We start from the raw sequence: 21,506 nt of genomic DNA on the forward strand, positions 1-21,506 counted from the left end.
ATCACTATCCATGAATTTATTACAAGTACAGTTATAATTTAAATAAACAAAATAAAATATTTAAAAAAAATATTTACCACATAGGTAACATAAGTTCGAAGATGTGACAAAAATATTTTTAACGCTGAAAAATGTGTCGTGTACACGAATAAGATCGACGTTGCAATTAACTCACACAAACATAACATTTCATTTTCTCGGTGTGCTTACAAACTCCGCCCTGAATAAATTTTGTCCAATCCCCGACCGTTGCAGGCATAGATCGTTGTGGCCGCACGCCTCATGTTTTTCGTCACGGAACAGCGACTCAGGCGCGACTCACACATTGTTAATGTAAGCGTTCTTGGTTTCAAAGATACCGGATCGGAGGCTTCGTGCTGTCTCGTTTCAACGCCGGCTTGCATCGACATCGCATTGAAGAAGAAAATTTGAAAACAGACCTACAAGAAATTTACTAGCTCTGGTTGGCAGCCTTTAAAAGTCATCTAGCTTGATAATGAATCAGGATTTTGCTTCATTACCCTAGAAATAAATGATCAGTACGAGCAATTCGACGCCGGCGATGCGCTAGCTCATGCAAACAATCGGCTGATAGAAAGAGACAGACAATCGGTTGAAGCTGTGCCGAAGGCTGTGGAGGCGGCCAGTTTGACCATTTTTTGTTGGACCGCTGATTGTGAAAGATTACACTTGAGAGTTGAAATACATCTTTACATCACACGTCAGTGGGCACTGAGCTGTCTTCAAAGTAACACGGATTAGATACACGCAGTTTTTCCTTACGTAATTATGTCTACGTTTATGCTGTGATAGTGAAAGACTGAAATAGTGACAGTCCGGGACTTTTGCATGTGTTTGAACGTATTCTTGCGCTTGGAGTAAATTAGTATCCTGATTTAAGTTTTCGGCGTCCATGGCTGTGTCAACATTGAATATGACACCATACTTCACCGGGTACTCCTTCCAAGGTATGTTTTTATATATTTCTTTTGGAAATGTTGTATATGTTTCATTATAATCTTTAACAGTAACGCTAATTATGTTATTCCTATTTTTTGTATTAATTTTCCCGTTAGTACTTACACTGGTTTGATTTTCATTTGTCAGTACGTTTTCATCTAGTTCTTATGTTCTATCGTTTCTTGGTAACCTGTTTCCTCATGTATGATTATTTTCTTGCATTAATGAAGTATATTATACCTAAACATTTGAACGCGCATTTCGTGTATAATGTATTTTTTTGTATTGCAGTTTTTACTTGTACTTCATGCTATATTTCTTTTAAATATAAGAACGTAAACATTTCAAAGTTGTTCAATAAAATACAGATAATAAATTTAATGGTAATTTTGACTATGATTAGAGGTTTAGCAGCTGATTATTAGTGATCAATTACAAAAAGTAGAAATTTGTTAAATAACATAATAAGTCCAATAACAGAACTCAACGAACCAAAGGGCCCGAGACGGCCATAAAACTATAAAATCACGAAGATATTACAAAATGTTTTTACTGCTACCAATATAACCATATTTCATCCTCACGCGTCGGTACCGGGTTCGAAAAAGATGCATAATAAAATCTAAGTAAGTTTTTTCACAGAACCTTGTTTAGGCAGCACTTTCTGGAATGGTCAAGGACTGTTAAGAAGTTATTTGTTTCATATTCAATAAAGAATTTTTGTCACGATTCTCCTATTGTAATATTCAGCTATTCTTTGAACGAACTTGATCTTAATCTAAGATAAATGAACTTAATGATTGATTGCGTTTAGAAAATGTCTTGTAATTGCAATATCAAACTGATTGTCTATTTTTTACAATGCTGGATATCAATTAATATAAACAAGGAAAAGTTAAATGAAACGTGTAAGGTGTGCATGCGCATCCCAGTTCTATTATAATCCCCTTACTAGACTAGTTTATAATTAGGTATTAAAAGTAATAATAAATTCTATGGAATATGTTTATAGTAATACTATGTAAATACCTACTGTTGACACATGTGCATTTAGAAGTGTCATATATTATGTCGCTCTACATAGTCTGTTTAAAACTTTATACACATAACAACGGATATTAATAACAAGGAATATTAATAAAGTAGACTAAAGCTTTATATTCTGCGTATTCTGGGTAAAATTTTGGCCTCTGAGGTGATTTTAAAGATTATGTGAGTAATTGTAAAGACTATCACAGAATACAACCTTTGCTACTTAACTGTGAATTCCGAAGAAGGCTTCCGCTTCTATCATCTCTTGCTATAAGGCGTGCGGCATTCCCGTCTCGCCATTCGATTGAAATAAAAAAAAATAAAATAAAAAAATAATACTATATTAACTTTTTTACCAAGCGGCGAGGTACACAGTTAGTCGTACGACTTATATTACTATTTTTAAGGTCTACCAAAAAGTCTGGATCTTGTAGTTTTACAAATAAGTCTGCATTGACTATTCTGCTGTATGATAGCAAGCAAAATTAAATTTCAAGCGGCAACTTAGATTCTACCTTTCAATCTTGTTTGCAAGGTAATAAAGTCTCCTATTATGAGTTTCATCTTCCTGTTCTTATTTCGCTTCGATCACTGCATTCATCTTTTACGATACGGACTAAGAATTTTATGCAAAAGCCTTCTTTAGAACATATGGGACGGTTCTGGCGGATTGTGTAATTTATTTTAATGCGTTTCTTCGATCAATATTTAGACGGTGATGCTCGTAGAATTCATACGTATCATCGAATTGAATTCCTAATAGTATACAAAGCAGTACAAACAAATTAAAAATTACCATAATGTCGGCAGTTGACATTTAGTTTTACAAAATACGTACATCATGTCCTTTCTCACGAATGTTCAACATTATGAGATATAAGGACATACTATGTTGACTAATTTAAGTATAGGAAGAAGTTGTTCATAAATTTTCACAAATCAAGCATAAACGGAGGTGTGGAATATAATGGAGTAAGAAATATTTAACGTCAAAATGCATCAGATAGAAATATTTTTCTACAGTATGAGTTTCAGTTATTTTTTGCTGCTTCATGTTGTTTGATATACTTTGTTACTTTACTATACTACTTATGCTTGGTTTCTTAATCAATGAAAATTTCTAACTTAACTCCATATTACTATAGACATTAGACATGTTAAATGTTTTATTTATTTATTTCAATATCAACATACAGCCATTACAGGTTACACCCAATTCGACTGTTAATTGCTTTAAAATAGAGTATTGAAATAGTATAGTGTGTGTTATATTCTTCATTGCTTGATGATTTAATCTTGAATGAAATTAATCAAACTGATATTAGTTTTGAAATAGTACGGCTTAGCATCATCAGTTGGTTAAAGAAATAAGGGTTATCAAGTTAAGCCTCTGAATCAATCAATGTGAAATTAGCCTTAAAAAAGATGATGTATTGGCTTTAAAAGGAATACTTGATAAGCCTGTAAAGCCTATTTCGATTGCAGAAACTGATATGAAACCTCAAACCAAGCATGTTGTCTTGATTTTGCTAAGTTATTTAGACTCTATGTAGCTTCGTTCTATTTTCGGCATGATTTGTATGAGTTTATATGGTCGGATTGTACTACATTTTGTATCGTATTGGAAAGGGTTAGGGTAAGTCTTGGGATCAGCCGATATGCCTGTATAAAGCAGTCATAATTCTGGCGACCAACGACACAAAATCTTTCATGGGTCCTCATCATATTTCAACTGTATTACACCATCAAATCTAGTGTTAGCATTACTCAGATAAAAAGCAGTAAACAACAAATAAAAATATTTATGGCCATGCTTCTAAAGTAAATCACAAAAACCCTTTTTGTGTTTAATTTATTGCAGGGTGTAAACGGGTAACTGTAAACTTACAAGAACGGCTCGATTAATCCTTATTTAAAAATAAATACACTCATTTGTTTCCTAACTTTTTGTTGACAAACACTTTTGTTGAGATTAAAATAATCACTATCACTATTTCAAGGCAATGTCGAACTCTAGATAGAGTTGCGGACTTTTTACACTGAAACTGCTTTTTGTATTTATTTTGCTATCATTGACTCATTTACTTATTTATTGAACTAGTTAATTGAAGTTTGTATTCGTTTCTTGATTTTAATATTAGGTTATTGCATTGCAGATAGAATTCTTAGAATATCACTAATAAATATTCTTACAGTAGTTTTTGTTTGACTATTACTTTACACAGCGTCTATTGCACTAGCAATAGACGCTAGCAAACTACTAAGTTAACACATATTATATTTATTTTCTAATTTGCTATTTAACCCGATTATTGTATACTAATAATCAGATTGTACGCATATGAATACACGGCAAATATTTTATCAAAGTATGCATTTGATCGTAACTTCGGAATTAAATATGCCATTGTTTCCCCTACGGCTTAAGATCGGACCAAAGGCTTACCGCTTATAAATAACAACGAACACTGCTCCAAAAAGCACTCTCTCTGACATTTTTACACATAAATCATTACCATACGAAAACATTTCAACTGTATTGTTAAAAATGTCACTTCAACTTATGACCTGTTTCGTCTAAGCTAAATTAAAAGAGCGAGATGAATATATTCAAGCTGTTCGAGTGAGAAAGAGATAAAAGAAACTTTAAAGTATGCCGACGAATAAGTATATACGTGTATTCAGATTCATAAATATGTTCAAACTCTTTTGGACCTTAATGCTGATATGTGAGAATGAAATTTACAATCACATGTCTGACAGACTCAAGTTATGATTATATATATGATTGATACATGTGTGAATTAATTCAATTAGAATAATGGCAATATTTTATAGTCGTCTTTAAAAAATTGAGCGTTGCATAATTTATTGCAGTTCTAAATTAATATTATACGTTCAACGAAGATCTTACTTAGATAAACCTTGAAGTTTAGTAGAGCTTACCATAAAGTTAATATTTGAATAAAATTAGAATAAAACGTTACAAAATACGAAGTTACGTACTTGTGTAGTATGAATCATCGGGGCCCGCGTGTGGACGCGCCGCGGCGAGATGCCCTTTATGAGTTATTAAAAAATGTCTTGAATTTTTAATTCGCCCCCAAATTATACGACTCTGAATTATAAGAAGAGATTAGTGTCCATAATCCGTTCTGATATGCCCACGGTATCAGAAAACATTTGTTTAAGTCTTTAAGACGATTCGTATTTTAGAAATATACAGGTTAGTGATTTGTAAAAATTATGCGTATCAATATTTAGTGCTAAGTATTGATTGACCTTTTACAATTACAAATACACCCACGTGTTGGGCTACAGTGACCTCTTATAATGGATTTTTTACAATGTTTGCTCGTAGACGATAAAAACTATATCAGTGGGCGCCTATGAGTAATCGATGATTAATACTGGCACAGAACTAAACAGACCGTGAGACAAAATAGTAGTGGTAGTAACATTAAGTATGTAAGTTAAGAGCGGTATTAGTTGTCGTAATGTGATGAGCGGTGGGACGCGGTCCGATGGGCCCGGGGCTAGGTGACGGACGCTGATGTGGATATCGATCGCCGACCAACACACCTTGTAATTTTCTCCAACGAGCCTTTATCAAACCGCACATTTTTGCATCCAATGACTTATTTACGCGCGTAATGTTTTACCACATTTATTCAGTAATCACATTTGTTTTTATTGTAATCAACCGCCGCAAATGCTTGATTGCGCTTTATTTTTTAGCTCAATTATAAAACAACCTTCGTTATGGAATCATCGGATTTTTGACCTTTATGAGGAGTTGTGTGGCATAATGAAGGTTTAGTCACATCGGTGAGGCGAGGGCCCGACTGGCGAGTGCCGACAAGCGGCCGCGCAGGCGCATCGCACGCACACAGCTCCGCGGCGCGGCGGTGCGGCGAGCGCGCCCGCACAGATCAAAGGCACCGACAGGCTCTTTTAGCCGCATAATATGACGCGCCCCCCGCCCCCGCCCGCCGGCGAAATGCCTCGAACAACCTCCAGGGCGCTTACTTGCCATTACTTATGCCGATCTATTAATAAACAAATTGATATAACGGATATTTACAGCGGAAACTTTGATCTCGAGTAATGTTATCGTCGTAAAAATTAGTTTGTTACGAACGTTTGTGCCGCTTTGGGTCTTATGCGGTTTGTAATAAGACATGTGGTGTAAACGGATAAAAATTAGAGACGTCAAAAATTAACTTGTTGTTTTGAGTTGTTCGATTATTAATTACCATCACAATATGTCATTTGCGGCAGATATTTATGTTGTTTATGAGAATAACATAAATTATTTTCTTAAGAAGGTTCGAGACATTATCAAGTGTTTGGAATAAAAGGACCGGTTAAATCCGAAGTTAAAATCTCTTAAGATGATTATCAACATTTATTGTACCGCAAAGATCCAAATCTAAATAGCTCTGGGCTATGGGCGTACTGTCTTTTGCGACAATAGCATTACGGCACCTTTCGTTTAGAAGAAAAATACAATTTCCTTCTATTGACTATTGACCTTCTGAGTAGTTAATTCTATTATTTATAAATTTATTAAGAATTTGATATTTCAATAAATTACTTAACATTTTTTTATTTTGTATGACGGATAGTCTATATATTAATACTTTACTACTTTACTAGCCTCTATTCAAAACTATGTTAGTTAAGGATACAAGCGTATTACTGATTACACTTATAAATATAGGATTAAAATAAATTAAAGTAATAAATGCGAACGCTGATGAACATGTCTGAATGTTTGTTAGAAGTTAGAATTAACCGGATTTGTTTGACTATTTCATGACTTTGTATAAATGGTACTTTTTATCCCCATTAAGTAAATAATCCATTATAATTTCATATAATTTGTATTAAAATATAAATAAAAATATATGAAGCAGATTCTATAAATAATCTTACGAATTGTATAAGGCTTTGTGATTTGGGACATTTCTAAATTCCAATACAGTATGGTATTCTTCACAAGCGAAGTTTCGGAGGGTATTTTAATAAAATTTATACGACGTACGCTTAACTCAAAGACATTGCCCAAGCGCCTTTGTCTTTCCCTAACATTTTTCATTTTCTTTCAGTATAAATGTTGGTTAGTTCAAACAATTTTATTTAATATTCTAGTTTATTATTAAAATAGTTGCATTTTGTAACTAGCCTTATGGTTTAAGATTACCTTGTATGCGAAAATATTTCAGTTGTGAAAGTATATAAACATTGGGTTCCGAACAGTAATTATCTTTTCTTCATCAATCTCAAATGAATAACGATATTTAATAACGTTATCTAGAAATTAAATCCTTATATGAATAGCGTATTTATTAAGTTGTAGCAGTTGTTCTATGACTTCCAAATTCCTTACGCTCAAAGTATTCGACTGCAACAAACTATAACTGAATTTATTATTTTTGTAACAAGGCCTTTGTGAGGCGAGCGGCGAGCCACGTCAAAGAGTCCATTTCGTGTAAGAAATGAAAAGAATCCGTCAAATTAGTACATAACGCGTTATGAATACAGAATGAGGTCAAACAGGGCACTTAAAAACATAGCCTATTATATTGAAATAAAATATTCAGTTCCATTCATTACGTTGCGTACATTACATTCGGCAGTGTCGAGCCGAAAGGCGTCGCCATAGTTTGAACAGTTGGCAACAGCTTCTATAGAGGGAGAGACTCGTGTTTTAAACAAATTATTAGAATAACTTTTTTGTCCCTTTCGCCGCTCTCTAAACGAAAGATTTTTTTGATATTCGTATTTCTTATAGAGTTTGTAAAAGTTTGGACATAAACAAAGGATTAGGGCTGAGTTTTACAAGGCAGGCGTAACCCAGTAGCTGGAGTGTAATGCTATTAGGAGTCAAAGTAAACATAGAAAATACAGACCCAATTGGACAAATGAGAATAAGCCGCTATCTGGGTTGCGATGTAACTCATACAAAAGTATAATAGAATTGATTTGATATTCGATTGCGCTGCGTTTTGTGGCTGCGGCGCGGCCACGCGACCACGGGCCACACAGAATAGTTTGAAGACTTGAAGAAGGCTTAATGGAATGACACTACCTTTGTGAACGCCGCCCAATTCTAATGCCTATTCAGATGGCATTTCACCTCTCTTTGTTGCTTCATTTTGGAGAGTAATAGGTTATTTTATTAGTATACAGCTAAATTTTAACAGTTAAAGAAATCTATAGAAAATGATATAGCATTGTTATTCAAGTTAGGTGTCACTACGTATTGAAATGAATTTATTTTGTTAAATGTTTCCTTGTCGATCGAATTAGATTTAACATGCTATAGAACTTTGATAACCTTTTGAAAATTGAATGAAAGTATTTTCTTGTTTGCAGTTACATCGCAATTGTATCCGTGACGATGCAATTTATTAAAATTATTGAAACGAAAACTTGTTTGCTGTTGATTAAAATTGAAACGGCCGTGCATGCATGCGACGTTGTTTATAACAAAACAGTTCTGAGAATTACATTAAATTCAAGCGAAAACATAAAGATTCAAGACACTTATTAAGTTTCCTGAACCGCGACTAGGCATCGTAGAAATAACAGTACGAACAGTTATCGTTCGCATGTAACTCATGTGGAAGGAAAGCGGCGTGGCATGTGACGTAAAGCCTCATATAAATTTTACTATAGGCACATTAATGTCGCTACGTGAAATTGATTTGCAAGCAGAAACATATTATGATTGTGAAAACGGGGTTTACGATTTATTTACACAATACGATATCGACACTGAACATAACAAACTATCACCGTGCAGTAACAGTTGTTGGCCGAAGCCTGTGGAAAATTCGATACCGATTTTTTGATGCGCCATACGCTTGTGAGTAGCGTGGATGTTTACACCTCTAATGGATTTGCCATCGATTGAATGACAATCGGTTCAATGCTCAACTGAGCATTCATAATTGATATCAGCTTTAACAGTCTCATAAATTCTTAAGAGATATTTTAATGGTCATACAATAATTGAATGCATATGTTAAGATTAACTGCTGTATTGCTTTCAACAAATAAGTTAGTGTGCGGTTTAGATATCTTTACGCGTATTGCATTCATAAGTTTTATTAGCCGTCAGGCTAGTACTGCCTGCTAGTGCAAAAGCAATAACCTATGACATTAAACGTTTCAACCGACGCGCGGTGAAATGAAAATGCACAAACAAAATAATCTTAATATTATGGATTAACGCAGTTAGTCCGGTCGAAACTATTACAAAACCGGAGTCGCTCGAATAGAAAACGAGATTCGTCAATGCAAAGATGGAAGGTTAAGAAATCCAATCTCTGCCGGACAATGATGGTGATAACCGAAATGTACTCGGAAGGTTGATGGAAATGTGATTGTTAATTAAAGTTGACACAGAAATGCGTATGGTGAATTCAAAATCTTCATTTATGCGGACACGGTTTGCATCTTACGTTTAGCATTAAATGATTGACTCTGTTTCAATTTCGTCTAACACGAACGCGGCGGTTGAACGAATCGGTACACGGTTATGTGATTGTGAGAAAAATTAATATTTCAATATGCAACGATGTCTATGTCTAATGTTTAGTGTGTGATTATGGTCTGAACGGACTAGTCTTTTTACTGCCATGAATAAAACGCGTAAGTATTTTATTACACAAATTCTAATAGTTCACGCCTTTATTTCTCCCAAGGGAATATTTCGATAGTTCCAATCTCTTAAAAACCTTACGCGACCTTGTATGGTGAATAGTTAAAATCAATATTTTGGGAATTCATAGCAAATTATGAGAGCGTTATACAATTTGATAGTCATTTTTATTCTTCACGAAATTTACTTCGATACCAATATTGAGTCAGGCTGAAAAAATGTTACGCGGTGCCCAATATTTTTTGTTTGTATCGACTTTATTATTTAAAGTTCGCTTTATATGCCACCCGGGTAGCGTTCTTTGTTAGAATCAAGTTGCGCATGAACTAAAACGCTTCCGTACGATTAGATTTAAATTAATGTGTGAATTTGTCCTTAACTCCACCTCCGTCGGCCTAAATGCTTCAATATTTGCGAATTCTATTACTCCATTGTGCGTTTGAGATCTCCATAATGCGTGCATTGTGTGCCTTTTCACAATTGTGTACTTTGATCTCGTTGAACTCATGCAGGATCCTGTTAAGGTGCAATGTTGTATTTGATGCAAGTTTCGAATTTGAATTGAATGTAATGGCGTCTAAATAGTATTAGTACGTAGACTGCTTCGGTGGCGTAGATGTACGTCATGCGCGGTACGGCAGAGTTTCGAGGTCCTGGGTTCGAATCCCAGGTCGGGTAAAGTGATATTTGGGTCTTTCTACTCAGTATCAGCCCGGAGTCTGAAATTTGTGACCGATATGGCGATACGCTCATCATCACATCGTGGGACGGAACACACTTCTCGAAAAGTGGGTGTCTTAGTTGTGCCTCTGCATATGCCTTCGGTAATAAATGCGTGATGTGTGTGTGCGTGTCTAAATAGTATTTAACTAAAACAGAGTATGGAACATCAAAGCGGATCATTACAATAGTGACAACGTTCTAATTAACCGTTAATCATGCCGGATGCCTAATGAAGTGATGCGATATACCATACCCACCCACATTTGTATAGCGGTGTTATTATGGACACGTTATGCGTCATAAATATTTCAGGAACATAAAATTAACACTCAAAAACATGGGTTACTGAGGCACCGCAACGTCTACAGGGATCAACAAAAAATAAGAGAATCTTGCAGAACCACGCTGTGCATACAGGTCCAAAATAAAGGAACGTTTTCCCGTTAGCGAATTATCCCTCCTGTTTCTTTAGCCTTAAAGTCCATTTCAAAAACTTCTTTGAAGATGTACCATAATTTAGAAATTTCGTTTTGGTTTGTTACTGTTATGAACCCTGTCTTGATTGTGTTATGATGCATATTTGCTTGGTTTGTTGGTAACGCGCCTCGGTTTGTGGTGGTATCAAAGGACATACTTGTTGACATGTTGTCTAATTGATTAGTAGGGCCCAGCAGGGGTCCGAGGGATATCTTTCGGGACTTTTGAGGAATTATTACAAATTGATAAACTATAAATAGTTTTAAAAGTGGTAGATGCCACTGTTATGTTTTTTTGTTGAAACGAACTTGTGTCAATCAAAGTCACGTCAGATGGAAATATTGATGGTGCTTAGATGTTATCATTGATATGTAACTCATGGCGATTAAGTTCATTCCCAAATCTATTTAATTATATTTGACTTTATAAATGATTAATAATATTCCTCGTGAGCTTACAAATATTGTACTAATCACAATTAATTCTTCAATTTATTTCTATATGAGTGTAAGAACTCATTTCGAAACAAAATCTTAGAACATTAATCTTATATTTTGCGCAGGAGCATCAAAAAAGATTTCATATTTTTCCATTGACGAAACACGTTTTATCCCACATTAATCTAATAGAAGGCACATATAAACTTTTTTCAATAGTCTGTTATTTTCAATAGAAGCTAACATGCATTAACAAAGGCGTTGCAAAAATCTTCGACCGGCGGCTCCCTTTGACGTTAGGTGGTCCTCCAACCACTGCCCGGCACGAGTGATGTGATTATAATAGCGACACTTTAACTCACATAATAAATCTCTATATAGAATATTTTATTTTTCGACATTTCATTCGCAATCAGTTTGGAACGATCGACTTAATTATCGTCGGCTATACCCATCGCGATAAAACGTTAATTAAATTTTTGATGACTTTCTTTTCGATGCGAATAATCGAGAACCGATCGGCAAACTAAAGGTATCTAGGTATCGATTTATGAATCGTTTGTTACGAACAAATTGTTCAACGCCAAGTAACAAACTGCAGAAATAACTTAAGTGTTGTCGTTTCTGGCTGATTGCGTTTGTGTTAATAGAAATTGGATACTCTTGCTTGAGAACACAAGCAATGAAACGTAAAATTACGAGGTGATCGAGGGCTACTGATGACGTACGTATTATGTGTTAGGGACGTGCATCATTCGAACAATTGCCTTTCAACGTGGATAATGTATTGTTGCTATTGATGCTTTACGCATATTTGATTTTAATGTGGCTACTTGTATGAGAGTATTAGTTTGTATGTAGGCTTTGGTATTGACAGCAAGGGCATTACAGACTATTTTGCCGTGTTTTTTATATGTTGATACAGAGTTTATTTAAAGGTTTTTGGATACAACTGTTTCGCTTTCATCAAAATTGATAATCAACTTAAATAATCATCAAGTATTAGTTATCGAAATAATTTTATTATTTCAAATCATCAGAATAAGACTGTAAAGCAATATCGCTATAAACATATTATCAGAAATTATGCTTAACGATACGGAATATCTGTTCTTGAGCCGAGCGCGTTGGCTACATCGTAACTCAAGTTATTCACGTGATCTAGATAGAATCAGAGGGATTCACGGTAATGCGAGGTATCATTTGATGGATCATGGTCCTTACTTGTTCAAGTTGTTTAGTTATTGTTATCCTCATCAAACTAAATACGCTCAGAAGTTGTATTCACGTAAACATTATCTAGCATAGTGAAATTATATTTACTTATCCCTTTGTATTAACGTCCCAAAACTTAACGATCAACTTTACAATGATTTATTAATGTCTAGAGAGGTAGCCAGCGACGGCATTATTAAAATGAAGACAAAAGCGTAGGCGTATGTATTTAAATTAGCCAAATTACGGTAATTATCGATGAATGATGGCTTGCGCGGTGTTAAAAGTTCTCATTTTGTTACAGGTCAGGGTCGTATGAACCAGTTGGGTGGAGTTTTTATAAATGGAAGGCCTCTGCCTAACCACATCAGGCTGAAGATTGTTGAAATGGCTGCAGCGGGGGTGAGACCTTGCGTCATCTCTCGGCAGCTTCGCGTCTCTCATGGCTGCGTCTCCAAGATCCTGAATCGATATCAAGTAAGACGATAAAGATAGTCCATAGTTTTAATTGTAAACACTTAAAATAAAATTTAAGAGGTTTTTGTGGTCCAAATAAAACATGACAATTGGAAACCAGTTAATGTTAGCCATTAAATAATTTGGTTTATTTGAATTGTTTATTTCTTCACGTCTAATAACTAAGATATTAAATGTGCTTTGTGATAAATAATTCAGACGACACTTTAAATGTGTTGACAATTAATTGCTATTTGAATTAAACATTTATCAATTAGATACTTATCATTTAACATCACGGTATCATTTTAAACAAAGTAAGCTTGAACTTTATTTGCAAACACTTCGATAAAAATATAAAAATTTTGCAATAAATCGAAGCAACGCTACCATTTCTCAACATGTAGACCTTCCCAATGCTCCATTGGTATAATGACTACGTTATTCATATTATTCATTGGCTGCTGATATCTATAAATCAAAACCTTTTGTTGTGCCCCATAACTTATAATTTGCTACCTTCTTATAGAATACTAATTTAGTTTTGTATCATGCTATCCGCGTGTGGACGTGTTTTACTTTTACGTTTTGATGTCATTTAAATTTGGGTTAAAAATGAAAAATTTACAAATCTTTTTTGTCCTAGGAAACTGGGTCGATCCGGCCTGGTGTGATTGGGGGATCAAAGCCGCGAGTAGCGACTCCTGAGGTTGAGAACAGGATCGAAGAGCTGAAGAGACAAAACCCAGGTATATTCTCCTGGGAAATTAGAGATAAACTAATAAAGGAAGGCATATGTGATAAAAACACAGCACCGTCAGTCAGTTCCATTTCGAGACTCATAAGAGGAGGCAAAAGGGACGAATCAGATCCTAGAAGAAATCACAGCATTGATGGTATTCTAGGTAAGTCTAATACTTACCTTGGATTTTGTGTAATTTTATTGTGATTCGTCTATGATTTGAGCTCCCGTTTATACTCGTCTCTGAAGGTTGAACAAAGCGCGGTGAAGTTAGACTGGCTCAGTAATCAGCCGCTAGAGTTTGTTTGCATAGAACCACTAGAGAAATTCTAGAGAGAATATTAGCCCAACTTTATATTGCTTCACTTTATTGTTGTGCTCTTTCAGTTGATGCATAATATTGTATACTCAAAGTTTATTTTTCGATTTCCGAGAAGCATTAAGCATTAGAAAACATTGAAAAATCCTTGACAATTCGTCATATTTTTTTAAGGTTTTAAAGAGACCTTCTCGTAATGATGCGAACATAACGTGCCGTGTCATCATAGTCCTTAACGCTGATTCGAGACCATAATCACTTAATTTAGTTCAACGTGTACTATTATTATAAATTTATTCTTATAATGAGACTGTCGGAACATTTGCAAACTTTACAAAATGGCGTATAAAGTTAATAAACCACGTAAAAGTGAAGAGGGCGAGGCGCGCGCACGCCACGGCAGCGCCCCTTGTGTCGGCTTCGAAATTGTAGGTTATAAAAATGAAATTAGTATCCAAAGGTATTATTATCCCATCGCGTTTGGCCGCAAGGCTTGCATTACGACAATCTGTCCGTACTGCACGTCTCGTGGCGTATAGCTATCCAATATAAAATGGCGCTCCTAATATCCCAGTTCAGTGACGGAGCGCTGTTTTGCCGAGGAGATTCCGCGCACCGATAAGATTATGCATATTAAGTTGTGTGCGGCTAAAGTAATATCTACATTGGAAAAGCGGCCCTTTTACTGTACCACGGAGCGTATTGAAAATTCGCTGTTCGTGCCTGTTTCGCGGCCGAGTTTAACGGTACGTTCGGATCGAGCAATTTTCGTAGAACCATTTGCATACAGGTGCCCGCAAAAACGTTCAAATATCAACGATAGGCGCGTGGAATTAATAAAGGCCCATGAAACGTACGGCCGCTTCGGCCCTTATTGATCACCGCTGAGCGCATAGTAATATAGAAATTAATATACAAATCACTGTAATAAAGTAAGAAAAGAACGCCATCAGCTTCTCGGTAATCTAATTCTATTTCATTATCAACTAGCATAAAGTAATATTTATTAAAGCTCAAAAGAATTCATTTGTGGCTACTATGGACGTAATGTAATGTGGTTACGTTTAATTTAATCGAGGCCGCGTGTGGTCCGCCGGTAGTCGACGTAATAGACAAAGAACAAAACAAAATGCATCGTTAGAAAGCGACAATGAAGTGTGACGACAAAGTTTTACAATAATATATGACAGCCGTTAGCTAAACATTATTTTACTTTAATGTAGAAAATATAGCCGCCCTTAGGCAATTTAACCGCATTGACTGCATACAATCATAGTACTTAGATCATGCCTATTTTCGAGATATTAGCAAACACTAAGGTGCAGAATTTGTTATGCTTTATGCATAAACGAAATATTTTGCTTTATCTCAAAAGGTCCATCGTCTTGTGAAGACTCAGATACGGAGTCGGAGCCGGGAATCCCACTAAAAAGAAAGCAAAGGAGATCAAGAACCACTTTCTCCGGAGACCAGCTTGAAGCCTTGGAGCGTGCCTTCACTAGAACGCAGTACCCTGATGTTTACACCAGAGAAGAATTAGCTCAGAAGACCAAACTCACCGAAGCTAGAGTTCAGGTATGTTTAATATGGTGTCAATGATAAATAGATATAATCAAACAAACCCATTGTTAGATCACGCTTGTTTCCCGCCCCCAACCCTCGCGTGGCGTGAAAAAGTAATTGCCTTTATAATTAATTATGATTGTAACTGAGCTACCATATGTTGTTTATCGCTACCGTTGTTTAATACGGTTTTTATGTCTCATTAGTACCCGTAATAATAAAAATTAAATCGGCATCAATGTCTCCGCGTAATTAACATTCAGACAGACATTGAAGTTTTAATTAAATAAACGATAATGACGATCGTTATTGTTTAATAAACAAATTGATTACTATCACTGAAGCCTGTAAATTGATTGCCACCCCTTAGATTAACTCGGGACCTCGTCAAAACAATTACTCGATTGGATTTGTTTTCAAACGAAACTTTCAATATTGTTTTCCAATGTCGTAACAATTTCATAGGCAAGCAAATAATTTTAGTTTTCCTTTTGTTTAGGTTTGGTTCTCCAACCGAAGAGCTCGTCTGCGCAAACAACTGAATTCACAACAACTCAGTGCCTTCAATACTATGTCCCTACAATCCGCTTTCCCATCCGTCCACCAACAATATGAACCTCCATCGACGTTCAATGCCCAATGTGCTTCTTGGCAACAATCTTATTCCTCTGCTTTAGGAACAAGTTCAGTACTAAATTCAGCGTTAGCTCCCTCCCTTCACCAATCTGCGTTAACTGCTCCTTCTGTCTGTCAGTCCGCTCTTGCAGCTTCGTCCTTACATCCCCCAACATCGACGTCATTTACATCAGGAAACTTGACGCCTCTATCTCACTCCTCTGACCTTGCAACGCCGCTTCAACCGTCCACCGATGCGACACCACCAAGTTCTAGCCCCACATCTACAAGTCCTTCGGCCAACCAGACCAGTGCAATCACTTATCAGCATTCTACGTATGGAAATACGAATGAGCCAGTATCGCACCCGTATGGATATGGCGATTACTCGAAACAAGAACACGCGATGTCAGCACATAACCACTGGACCTCGAGGCAACTCAGCGCGCATCCTCAGAACAAATTAGCCGAAGTCGGCGCTTGGCCAGAAAATTACAGGTAAGTTAATATATCATTTTACGTGTCAACTGAGTATCTTAAGATTTTATTAATCCCCGGTGTAGACTAAGAAGCTTTATGAATTATTGATGCCGGACTGCTCATATTTCGAAGTGGATTGTACAGATGAATATGCAATTACAATGAACCTATTGCCGACGATTTAAATAACTATTTATTAAAACGTGACTGTTACAGTAATAATATGGTTAGGTTGGTCATTTTGGATGAGTCATTTCGATGATCGTTATGTATTACTCATTATTTGTCATTTGCAATATTTATAAGTTTGTGAGGTAATCGGTGGTAATTTAGTGGGTAAAGGTAACTTTGTATTGTAACGTCCGGTGGCTGTTGCGGGCGTGGACCCTGATTGCAAATCGGGGTGCGTACGTTTTATTTCTTTTCACCTTCCTTTATCATTAGCCGAAGCGGCCGCTAATCAATTAAGAGTGTAAGAAGTCGGCCATTATACGCCGCGCGGGTGGTTATTACAGCGCTCTCTTCGTAATACGCCGATCTGATCGTGGATTCAATAGGGTTGCGAATGTTATAGAGAATTTTGATCGATTTTTTAATTAATTTTCACATACTTTTGTAAAATTAACCGCGACTATGTTTTGTAATCGAACATCAAACGCGCAACACATCTTACAGTTGAATGTTGATAGGATTTGTAACTAAACACATTGAATTTTTAGTGTAACAAATACATTGTCGCGTCACTAAATACGGCGACGACATTTATCTGTGTTATCGAGACAATGGATGGCGATAAAACTTACATTGGACCACACACAATCGCTTGCACAATGACGGACAGCTAATAACATATGGGTTAGCCACGTCTGTGACGGCGCGGCGCCTCTTATCTAGTCCTTTTTGCGTCTTGATTGACGTAACTCTTTCTTCAACATATTTTATTGTCGGCCGAAATATTTAACAGAAATATTGTACAAAACTTTATCCATTACTACACAGAACACGTCTTGCGCATCCCGTATAAGAATTAATAAGCGTTTAATAAAACGATTATTTTCAATTTAAGTACCTAAATGTATGTTGTTCATGATCTATCGGTTCATTTTCTTTATAAGTAAAGTACGGGGTTTGGCCTGTAATTTGATGATAAAATAATTCGATGCTAATAACGTTGGCAAATGCTACAGGCGTCGTAAATTCTCGAATGACTTTATATAGTCAATGTACTACGTTAATATGTTCAAGTATTATGTCTTAATCTAACTTAAACATCAAAGGCTATTGTAATAAGTTTACATCATATTAATGATCTTTAACTTTAATTTAGACAATTGACTTTAGTCTCTGCCGGTTTACTAGGTTACGAATACCATTGCAAATCAATTTCTAGATTTAGAAAACTTTTTGCGTAATCAATTGCAGCACTCGTCATTCATGGCTTACAGTTCACTCCTTGACCATGTCTGTCTCGAAACTGTGAGGTTAATGATTTTGGCATTCATCTTGAATTTAGCAACAAAACGGTACTGTGGTTTTTATCTCACTCGTATTTGACAAGAGTTAGTTATGTTTATCTTTGACAGACGCTTCAATTACATTCATTACGTTAGATAGCATTACTTTAAACTTGTTATTACATGTAAATACTAAATCATCAAATTTCAAATAGACAGCTTCTAATTAGTGTAATCAAAACCCGTTGCCCTTACCAAAGGTTTACGAAGCCGATACTTTGCAATGCGATTGTAGCACAATGTGTGCATAAATGCAAGTCTCTTTGTGTAAGTTAAAGCGATTAATGAGAGGCCGAACGTGATATTAGTGCAGTGAACCTGCGCATTATACTAACGCTAACCTAGTATTAAAACTTATCTGCAGCTATTTGCATTCGACTTCCTAAACTGCGCGGCTTGCGTGCGCCTTGTCTGTTCTACCGCTTTTCGGACGAATGCTTTTACATACATTGAAGTTATCGCTTTGTTCAATCGGAATGTTGGTAATATTTTTGGATATTTTGTAGGAGTTTAAATTTTAAAATCTATGCTTAAAATTACGCATCACAGTTTTTAAAATCAGTTAGCTTCTTAGACCGTTAAAATGGTCTTATGCTAGAATCACAAATTAGGATTCACCGTTAGATAACAATAAATCTAGAAAAGTTATAAATTAATATCTTAGTATCAGATCTAGAATATTCCAGTGGCTTTGCGTGTTGCAATGCCCTTACGTCGGTAGATATCTCCTAAAAACATCTTTCGATAATGATAGAGCGCAACGCGCATTTCCTCGCAGTTTTAATCATTTATTATTATACATATGAGTACAGTAACTCACCTGTCTACTACGTATGAATATTTTTAGGTTAATTTTGATTACATGATGTGTACAATAAATTCATTAATATTAAATACATTAGGAAATAAGATTTCATTGAACATTGCTGAGATATTGTCTTCATGGCGGAGGTAATAAACTTTTTTATTAATGACCGGCCTTGGTGGTTTGCGTATTGCACAAATGGACTTTAATAATGTATCAGAAGTTAAATTAAATCTATATTAACGTTTTATTACACAGATGGTCACGACTCGCTTCCGAAAACATACCCTCAAACTTGCGTATCATGTAGATGTTACCGAAATTACGTATCCCGGTAGACAACGGTAAATTACAGCCAAGTTTATTATTAGACGCCTCTGTTATTATATTTCTAATGGTCACTGTAATCTCACCGCTCAGGTTGATATTTTGTTGATTTTTTGCCGTGTAGCTCTCCCACGCTTCGAGTATTTTTAGATCGCGAATTATAATTACGTTTACATATTTTAATAATTGTTTTTAGGAGATATTATGGTGCCTATTCATCATGATAGGAGATTGTATAATACACGAATGGTAGACAATACTGTCATTGGTGGCAAGCTTATAAGTCCACATTCTTCCTTGTGGATATAAAAATAACGTATTCTTTCTTTGTTACAGTTCGTTCTTTGGCACGAATGCATCTCACTACGCTTCGCACGCTCACTCACCGACCGAAGCGAAGTCTGGCTATCCTTACTTAGGACAACTTGGCGGAATGGACATGGGTAGAGTACATTAGAAGATTGAACTTTTATGACATAAATACTTCGGATACCCATTTTTATATACATTTAAAGTATAATATACACAGTGATGCATATCGTATGTGCCTTCTTTACAAAATGTTCGCTATAAAAAGTATTCGTAAAAAGTTTATTAAAGTCACTTATCAACCAAGACTTAGTTAGTCTTATCATTGTGTTATATTATGTGAGTCATAATTAAATAGATTTAATATTATTCTTCGTCGTATTATTCGCGGTTCCTGAATTGTAAATTAATTATAGGGTCGAAATTTATCATATATTTTAGTTGTAGCGTGTTATTACATTTCATAAGTTGTTAAATATTGTATTTTAATGAGTGAAAAGTTTAGATATATCGATAACATTGTAAAAAATAAGCAAATTAAAACTCTATACTCTGGGTGCAATTGCCAAATGGTTTCGACAATCTTAATTTGCTTTAAAGACGTAATTACTTTTTTGTGAACGAACTATTTTCTGAACGAATTCAATTATAGCCTGAGAACTGTTTCAATGTGGAAAAAATAAATTATATTGTCAGTGTATCCAACAGGGAACTAACATTTTGGCAATTGTACTAAACATATTTTGATCTTGTGAACACGCCTTAAATGAAGTTGTGATTTTTTAATAAAATATTGTATTTATTTTATAGGTACTATATTGTAATTTAGCAATAATTTAGTTAAGCACTTTGTAATATAACAATTTAGCCCAAATAAATGCTAAATCATTTGAATGTATGTTTTTTTCTTTTATATCAAATACCATGTAGTTTGACGATTTGATGCAACAACGCCGTCGGATAAGTTATAACTGTAAAACAAACAGTTTAATTCTAATAGATATTAAAACTGAACTTACCTCGAAAAGTACTTTAAACATAGATAACCTTTAGTATTTTTAACTTCATTTGAATTGATAAATGACGATATCTACAATGCTATGTTTATATAGATATTAAATAATTATCACTAAATCAACTTAGAGATAAAAGAGGCTTCAAATTCTTAATAAAATTGCATATTTTTAATAAAATATGATGTGATAGCGGCCGCAGACAAAATTTTTGGGTACGACAATGTATCACCCAATGTTAAGTGCAGTGAAGTTTTAGGGTCGTACTAATTAACCAACTTTACATTCGAGTAGGATCTTAAAGGGATATTAAGATTTAGAACTATTTATTAAGAAAGCAAGAGCTGTTACTTAAGTGCCTGTGGTCACCTGAGTCTGCTCTATCGAATAAACAAAACTCAGCAGTCTTTAAACACTAAACTAGAGCTGTCACTTAAGTGCCTGTGCTCAGCTGAGTCCGCGCTGTTGAATAACCAAAACTCAGCGTGCAAAATCATATGCTATAACTTAGATTACATTTAAGATGTTCATATCTATATATTAATTAATGACTATTAAGACGCTGACTTTGACTTGAGAGCATCTTAGCTGATATTGCACTTAAGAGAGAACTTGAGTTGCTATTGATACGCGCCTAAGCAAAGAGTTCACCAGGCAAAATCGTTTCCAGTTATCTAGGGTCGGCATGATTATGCCGGCATGTCAAACTACTTCTTGCTATGCAAGTAAAATCTTTATAAGAAAGAAAGAATATGAGAGAGGGCAAGAGTGGCACAATTTAATGGTACATATGTCAAAAACAAGACCTCTCGAGTTAATTAAGAGTTGAAATTCGATTGAGGAAATT

The 21,506-nt window shown here is 35.3% G+C and overlaps 1 protein-coding gene across 3 annotated transcripts; it reads left to right on the forward strand.

The window, feature by feature from the left end:
* Positions 1 to 403: 403 nt before the first annotated feature.
* LOC115455877 (protein gooseberry) lies at positions 404 to 20,540 on the forward strand. Of its 3 annotated transcripts, none has more exons than XM_030184640.2 (6): positions 404 to 968; positions 12,821 to 12,993; positions 13,619 to 13,877; positions 15,409 to 15,608; positions 16,096 to 16,709; positions 19,674 to 20,540. In XM_030184640.2, exons 1-6 carry the CDS (start codon positions 914 to 916, stop codon positions 19,792 to 19,794), a joined length of 1,422 nt encoding a protein of 473 aa, XP_030040500.1. In that variant the 5' UTR covers positions 404 to 913; the 3' UTR covers positions 19,795 to 20,540. The 3 variants fall into 3 exon arrangements, with proteins under 3 accessions (XP_030040500.1, XP_030040502.1, XP_030040501.1); XM_030184642.2 differs by having other exon boundaries at positions 406 to 968; positions 13,619 to 13,721; XM_030184641.2 differs by lacking the exon at positions 404 to 968 and adding an exon at positions 9,168 to 9,654.
* The last annotated feature ends 966 nt before the right edge of the window (positions 20,541 to 21,506 follow it).

Source organism: Manduca sexta, chromosome 10 (assembly GCF_014839805.1).
Source record: "Manduca sexta isolate Smith_Timp_Sample1 chromosome 10, JHU_Msex_v1.0, whole genome shotgun sequence".
Taxonomy (NCBI): Eukaryota; Metazoa; Arthropoda; class Insecta; order Lepidoptera; family Sphingidae; genus Manduca; species Manduca sexta.